This window comes from Salvelinus alpinus, chromosome 2 (genome assembly GCF_045679555.1).
Source record: "Salvelinus alpinus chromosome 2, SLU_Salpinus.1, whole genome shotgun sequence".
Lineage (NCBI taxonomy): Eukaryota > Metazoa > Chordata > Actinopteri > Salmoniformes > Salmonidae > Salvelinus > Salvelinus alpinus.
Genome location: NC_092087.1, coordinates 9594289 through 9601877, shown reverse-complemented (window position 1 = coordinate 9601877; position 7589 = coordinate 9594289). Strand labels below are relative to the sequence as shown.

Sequence of the window (7589 nt, the reverse complement as noted above, 5' to 3'; positions counted from 1 at the left end):
ATGAAGACCTTATTGTTTGTTATGTATCTGACCTGTTAGCCAGGTTACTGAAGACCTTATTGTTTATGTATCTGAGCTGTTAGCCAGTTAATGAAGTCAAATCACTAAGTATTGAAGTAATTGTTTTCACACGTAAGTTGAAAATAGGTCTGCTTGTGAATGTGTCATGTATAGTTTATGAATTTGTCATAAAGTCATTATGTCTCGCTCACTCTCTCTCGCTCCCTACCACACCTGCTGTCTCGAACGCTGAATGCTCAGCTATGAAAATACTATTGTCATTTACTCCTGCGGTGCTGACCTGTTGCACCCTCTACAACCACTGTGATTATTATTTGACCCTACTGGTTATCTATGAATGTTTGAACATCTTGAAGAACGATATGGCCATGTACTGTTATAATCTCCACTCTGTACAGCCAGAAGAGGACTGGCCACCTCTCAGAGCCTGGTTCCTCTCTACCCAGCACAGCCAGAAGAGGACTGGCCACCCCTCAGAGCCTAGTTCCTCTCTAGGTTTCTTCCTAGGTTCCTGCCATTTTAGGGAGATTTTCCTCGCCACCGTGTTTCTGCATTGCTTGTTCTTTGGGTTTTTAGGCTGGGTTTCTGTATAAGGACTTTGTGATATCTGCTTATGTAAAAAGGGCTTCATAGATAGTCTTAGCTCCAAAAAACTGTTTCCCAGACCCAAGGTAAGTCTAGCCTGGTCCTAGATCTGTTTTTGCTGTCTTACCAAGTCCATGAGACAATTACCATACAATGGCAAGACGGCACAAACACATCTTGGACCAGGCTAGGTTAAGCCTATACATTCTTGGACAAAAAAGGCCTTTGAGGGGAGATTCTATATTGAGTCCAGGAACAGAGTAGGTAGGCATCATCACCGTATGTCAAAACCAGCCTATACTGCAGCATGGTATTTAGCTCAGCCACAAGCTGGTATAGGGTGCCATCTAATGGAGACTGATGGAACACTGTTCTCTAGTCTATTCTCACCATTCACTCACAAACTTGCAGTGTTGTTAATTAAAACCTCTACAGGATCGGTGTCCCCCCCTGCGGGATGGTTGAGCTAACGTAGGCTAATGTGATTAGCATGAGGTTGTAAGTAACAAGAACATTTCCCAGTACAGAGACATATCTGATATGGGCAGAAAGCTTAAGTTCTTGTTAATCTAACTGCACTGTCAAATTTACAGTAGCTATTACAGTTAAATAATGCCATGCTATTGTTTCAGGAGAGTTCACAGCGATGAACTTGAAAAGTTATAAATCAATTTGGCACATTTGGGCAGTCTTGTTCTCCAGAAATTCAATGGTTCATTGTATCAGCGCCAGGGCTGGAATAATACATTATGGCCTTTCTCTTGGATTTCAAAGCTGACTGTACAAAACAAAATACAAAAAAAACAGTTGGTTTTATTCTTTCTATTTTCTTTTACCAGATCTAATGTGTTATATTCTCCTATATTCCTTTCACATTTCCACAAACATCAAAGTGTTTCCTTTCAAAATTTATCAAGAATATGCATATCCTTGCTTCAATGTCTGAGCTACAGGCAGTTAGATTTGGGTATGTCATTATTGGCAGATCCTTAGGACATTTACATAATTTAGCAGATGCTCTTATCCAGAGCAACTTACAGTAGTGCGTACATTTTCATGGGAATCGAACCCACAACCCTGACATTGAAAGCACCATGCTCTCCCACCTGAGCCACACGGGACCCCGATGTCAATTGGTGATTTGTTGAGATAATGCCTATGTACTTGTTATGTATGTGTAATAAAGTGCTTATAGTACCCTTCAAATAAAGGAGGACCACATACTCTCTCCTGATTGGGGAGGTACCATTACGGTTAAACGACTACCAACTCTGTTTGACATGTCAAAATACACACAACGAGTGAGAGTTTAACGGTGTGGCTTAACTGACACCGACAGGAAGTCCACAACTCCAGTTCTGTTATTTAGCATAGCTCCACCAATCACGTGACAGGGTGTGGCTGGGTGCACTTGTCTTCGAGTCTGGCTGTCACAGACTGTTTCCTGATCTGAAGGAGAGGAGACAGACCCGGGCTGTAACAGTAGGGGGGAGAGGAGCATCATGTCCATGGCCATGGCTTACCAACAGAAGCTAGCTGAGAAGCTCACCATCCTCAACGACAGAGGGAGAGGGGTGCTGCTGCGTATGAACTACATTAAGAAGGTGAGAGAGGAGGAGGGAGATCTGTTGAGGAGAATGGCGACACTTAAAAAAAAAAAAAAAGGAACTTGAAGGAAAGTCACAGGTTTTTCTCCTGATACATTCACAGTTTTTTGCCCTGTTTGTGATGGAGAACAGTGGATGGAAACACTGGGATGGGAAATGATCGATCATTAACATTTTAAAAATCTCTCAATATAGTTAGCTTGGTGGCTGCTGCGGGTAAGAATAGATATTTTCTAAGTGTCAGCTTGCCGTGAAGAGGAAGTTCACACAGGAAACCAGACTGATCCGCATCCACTCAGACTAGGGCTACGGCACACTCACAAAGCCGCAGCACAGATCTGCTCTCTACTTTGTCAAAATATTGGTCTCACTTTAAACAAAACACAACCGAACTTTTCAGGCCCCATAAATCATTTATTAGGCCCATAATCCATGTCAGGAGCATAATAAACATAGATTATACTAAATTCAATAGTTCATTTCCTGAATTGAGTGGATCAAAATGTCATTGACCCTAACCCCCACCCGGTTCTGTTCCAGACATGCTTGGATCCCAAGCTTCGGCCACAATACCTGACAGACAAGACCATGGAAGCATCTGTCAAATACATCAACAAGAAGTTCCCCAACATCGACTTCAGGGGGAATAGTGTAAGTAGCTGCCCTTTAATCTGAATCCAATAAAAACTGTTTAATGATCATCTGTCTAATGTGTCTAATGTGATATGTCATGAATGAAAGCAGCAGTATCTGGTAGGCGTCCAGAAACACAAGTCTGAGGTGATGGCGGCCATGTCCAGCTACTATGATTCCTTCATAGACGTCATGGAGTTCAGGGTGAGTCTTTCCAGATCACTGTTTCCCCCCCCCCCCCCCAGCCAGGTCCACTTATTTTATGTATTGCAGGTCAACTAATCATCAAGCCCTTCGTTAGTTCAATCAGGCATTCTAGTTCTGGAATACATGGAATGTGTGGAATTGGCTCGGGGAAACACTATTCTATGTAAGTATTACTGCATTTGGTATTCAAAGCATAAAAACGACAATTATCCAAACAGAATTAACATATAAAGTGACTTTTTTTCTTTTTTCTCCTCCGAATGAAATCATATAAATTTCAAGGGAAGTCAAATCGAGTTCTGTTATTATACAGAGGGAAGTGCTTCCTGTGCCTTATTCATTATGTGTGATGACGGACACAGTAGTGGACTGTAGGGTGGGGGTGGGGGTGGGGGTGGGGGTGGGGGGGGGTCACGTAATAATAAAGAGATGATTGTGATGAGAATACACATCAAATTATACACATCAATATATCACCCAATTTCAGAATATAACATTTTTAAATATATTAAAATGCTGATACAACAAAAATAATACACTGTGATGTTTCGCTCAGTTTCTTTGGATAGGCTGTGGCATTTCTAAAAGGAGTCTGTATTATTCAGAATGAGCCCATGAGGATAGCCATGAGTTGCAGGTGATTATTCCCTGTTGCTGTCTGTAGTGTTACAGAGCATCACGAACACATCAACCCACTGCATTATGTGACGTCTGTAGTGTTACAGAGCATCACGAACACATCAACCCACTGCATTATGTGACGTCTGTACTGTTACAGAGCAATACGAACACATCAACCCACTGCATTATGTGACGTCTGTACTGTTACAGAGCAATACGAACACATCAACCCACTGCATTATGTGACGTCTGTACTGTTACAGAGCAATACGAACACATCAACCCACTGCATTATGTGACGTCTGTACTGTTACAGAGCAATACGAACACATTAACCCACTGCATTATGTGACGTCTGTACTGTTTACAGAGCATCACGAACACATCAACCCACTGCATTATGTGACGTCTGTACTGTTACAGAGCAACACGAACACATCAACCCACTGCATTATGTGACGTCTGTACTGTTACAGAGCAACACGAACACATCAACCCACTGCATTATGTGACGTCTTATCTGGCTGTACCGAGCCTGTGTTCTGACCACAGATTAACTCTTTTTTTTTTCTTCAGGATCATGTTTATGAACTGCTGAATACAATTGATGCCTGCCAGTGCTTCTTCGACATTGTGAGTACAACATCCCACACTAGTAGATAGGATAGGGTATATACTTTGTCCCCTAGGGCCACTGTAAGTATCACAACATACAGTTCACTTATATGGTATCGCGTTAACCTACTTTTTAACCTGAATCATTAATTCAAAAACATGTCATGCATTTATTCATGCATGCATTCATTTATTTATGCATTCATTTATTCATTCATGCATTTATTCATGCATTAATTTATTCATTCATTCCTTCAATTATTCATTAATCAGGCGGTGAACTTTGACTTCACCAAGAACTACCTGGAGCTGATCATCACATATACGTCTGTCATCGTCATGCTTTCACGCGTCGAAGACAAGAAGGTCCTGGTGGGCATGTACAACTGTGCTCACGAGATGTCCAATGGCAGCAGGTGGGGCCGGTTACGCCTATCAACTATTCAAATACAGTCGATTTTTAAGGAAGTGATTCAGAATTCAAAATTGGAATGGAAAACAATCCTCATTGAAAATGATTTGAGCTCGTGTTCAATACATCTTTCATTGACATTTCTGAACAGACAATGAATTAATTAATTTTCATATGCAAATACCTAACCAGATCACATACTCGCACTGCAAGCTCATTTCACTCTTAATTAAATTTCTGACAGAAATGAGCTGACATAGGCTTTTCCCACTCATCCAAGGGAAGATGGCATTTAAATGTCAGTTTATGATAGAAAACCTGATGTTTTCATCATTCATTAAAGGATGGTATTAGCTGCAGTACGGCTGGGCAAACACCCAGTCACAACAACTTAAATCCTCTGACTGTAGCTATCAATATAGCCAAGCATCTCAAAGATGATTACCCATAATTAATAGCTTTTTAATTGGCAATAACAACACATCCTTCCATTCATTTCCCAGAGTGCATAACAGTACAATTACATTTTCAGTCCTCCCATTTCACACCATATTTATTTATGTAGCCAACATGGCAGGAGGACGTTTATCTTGATCAAAGACACTGAGGAGGAGGAAAATACTGTACAGACAGGAAACAAAGAAATTGAATGTCAGTCATTTTCCACCAGTCACTTCATAATAATCCTCAGTGGTAGAAGATGGAGAGCCACTGGAGTTTAGAAGGAGGCATGAGTTGGTACTGTACATTGCAGTGTATGTGTATACATGTATGAATGTGTGGTTGATTGACTAAGTCATGATTGATTGGTTGATCCTCCAGTGACCCTGCGTACCCCCGCCTGGCTCAGATGTTTATGGAGTATGAACAGCCCATTAAGAAACTCACTGAGGAATTCGGCCCTCACACTAAGGTAATGTCAATTGCATAATCACATATATTCAATGCACATATTCACAAAGATGCCAGAGATTCCGAGTTGGATGACCGTTCGGAAAAAAAAAATCCCAGTCGGATCTCGTTTTTTTTTGATGGACTTCCCAGTTGTCTTGACCGCACTGAAATCGGAAGTTATAGATTTCTGAGTTCTCCTTTGTTTTGAACACAGCATTAGTCTTAGCGCAGCAGCAGAGGACCCGCCTCTCACGGTCCCTGCTCTCTCCATCCTTTCCTCCGGTGAGACTGACCAGAGAGAGGGGACACCTTCTTCCACCTGGTGGTGAAACTCAAGTCGCACCGAATCTGCCTCATGCACAATTCATGTTGTTCCTATGACTAGAAAAAGTGAAGTACTCCTCGATATTAAAATAGAGCTGCTAATAATAATTTAAAAAACGTGGGGCTATCGATACACTTGGCTACTCACTCATCGCAGCGCGACTGGAAGTAAGAAGTAGCACATGCTATGTTTTGTAATAGTGTTGAATGAAAACAGTGTTGACAGTGCTGAATATATATACACTGCTCAAAAAAATAAAGGGAACACTAAAATAACACATCCTAGATCTGAATGAATGAAATATTCGTATTAAATACTTTTTTCTTTACATAGTTGAATGTGCTGACAACAAAATCACACAAAAATTATCAATGGAAATCAAATTTATCAACCCATGGATGTCTGGATTTGGAGTCACACTCAAAATTACATTTACATTACATTTAAGTCATTTAGCAGACGCTCTTATCCAGAGCGACTTACAAATTGGTGCATTCACCTTATGATATCCAGTGGAACAACCACTTTACAATAGTGCATCTAACTCTTTTAAGGGGGGGGGTTAGAAGGATTACTTTATCCTATCCTAGGTATTCCTTAAAGAGGTGGGGTTTCAGGTGTCTCCGGAAGGTGGTGATTGACTCCGCTGACCTGGCGTCGTGAGGGAGTTTGTTCCACCATTGGGGTGCCAGAGCAGCGAACAGTTTTGACTGGGCTGAGCGGGAACTGTACTTCCTCAGAGGTAGGGAGGCGAGCAGGCCAGAGGTGGATGAACGCAGTGCCCTTGTTTGGGTGTAGGGCCTAATCAGAGCCTGAAGGTACGGAGGTGCCGTTCCCCTCACAGCTCCGTAGGCAAGCACCATGGGCTTGTAGCGGATGCGAGCTTCAACTGGAAGCCAGTGGAGAGAGCGGAGGAGAGGGGTGACGTGAGAGAACTTGGGAAGGTTGAACACCAGATGGGCTGCGGCGTTCTGGATGAGTTGTAGGGGTTTAATGGCACAGGCAGGGAGCCCAGCCAACAGCGAGTTGCAGTAATCCAGACGGGAGATGACAAGTGCCTGGATTAGGACCTGCGCCGCTTCCTGTGTGAGGCAGGGTCGTACTCTGCGAATGTTGTAGAGCATGAACCTACAGGAACGGGTCACCGCCTTGATGTTAGTTGAGAACGACAGGGTGTTGTCCAGGATCACGCCAAGGTTCTTAGCACTCTGGGAGGAGGACACAATGGAGTTGTCAACCGTGATGGCGAGATCATGGAACGGGCAGTCCTTCCCCGGGAGGAAGAGCAGCACCGTCTTGCCGAGGTTCAGCTTGAGGTGGTGATCCGTCATCCACACTGATATGTCTGCCAGACATGCAGAGATGCGATTCGCCACCTGGTTATCAGAAGGGGGAAAGGAGAAGATTAATTGTGTGTCGCCTGCATAGCAATGATAGGAGAGACCATGTGAGGATATGACAGAGCCAAGTGACTTGGTGTATAGCGAGAATAGGAGAGGGCCTAGAACAGAGCCCTGGGGGACACCAGTGGTGAGAGCACGTGGTGCGGAGACAGATTCTCGCCACGCCACCTGGTAGGAGCGACCTGTCAGGTAGGACGCAATCCAAGCGTGGGCCGCGCCGGAGATGCCCAACTCGGAGAGGGTGGAGAGGAGGATCTGATGGTTCA

At 43.2% G+C, this 7589-nt stretch overlaps 1 protein-coding gene across 2 annotated transcripts in view; it reads left to right on the top strand.

Annotated features, from left to right (window-relative positions):
* Positions 1 to 2040: 2040 nt before the first annotated feature.
* Positions 2041 to 7589, top strand: part of nckap1l (NCK associated protein 1 like) — a 46073-nt gene continuing 40524 nt past the window's right edge. Inside the window, exons 1-6 of one of the 2 annotated variants that reach the window (XM_071365871.1) lie at positions 2041 to 2210; positions 2754 to 2864; positions 2958 to 3050; positions 4251 to 4307; positions 4563 to 4705; positions 5524 to 5614. In XM_071365871.1, coding sequence (XP_071221972.1) covers positions 2109 to 2210; positions 2754 to 2864; positions 2958 to 3050; positions 4251 to 4307; positions 4563 to 4705; positions 5524 to 5614 — 597 coding nt within the window. In that variant the 5' untranslated portion in view covers positions 2041 to 2108. Of the gene's footprint in view, positions 2211 to 2753; positions 2865 to 2954; positions 3051 to 4250; positions 4308 to 4562; positions 4706 to 5523; positions 5615 to 7589 lie in introns of both variants that reach the window. The other variant, XM_071365861.1, reaches the window with a different exon arrangement.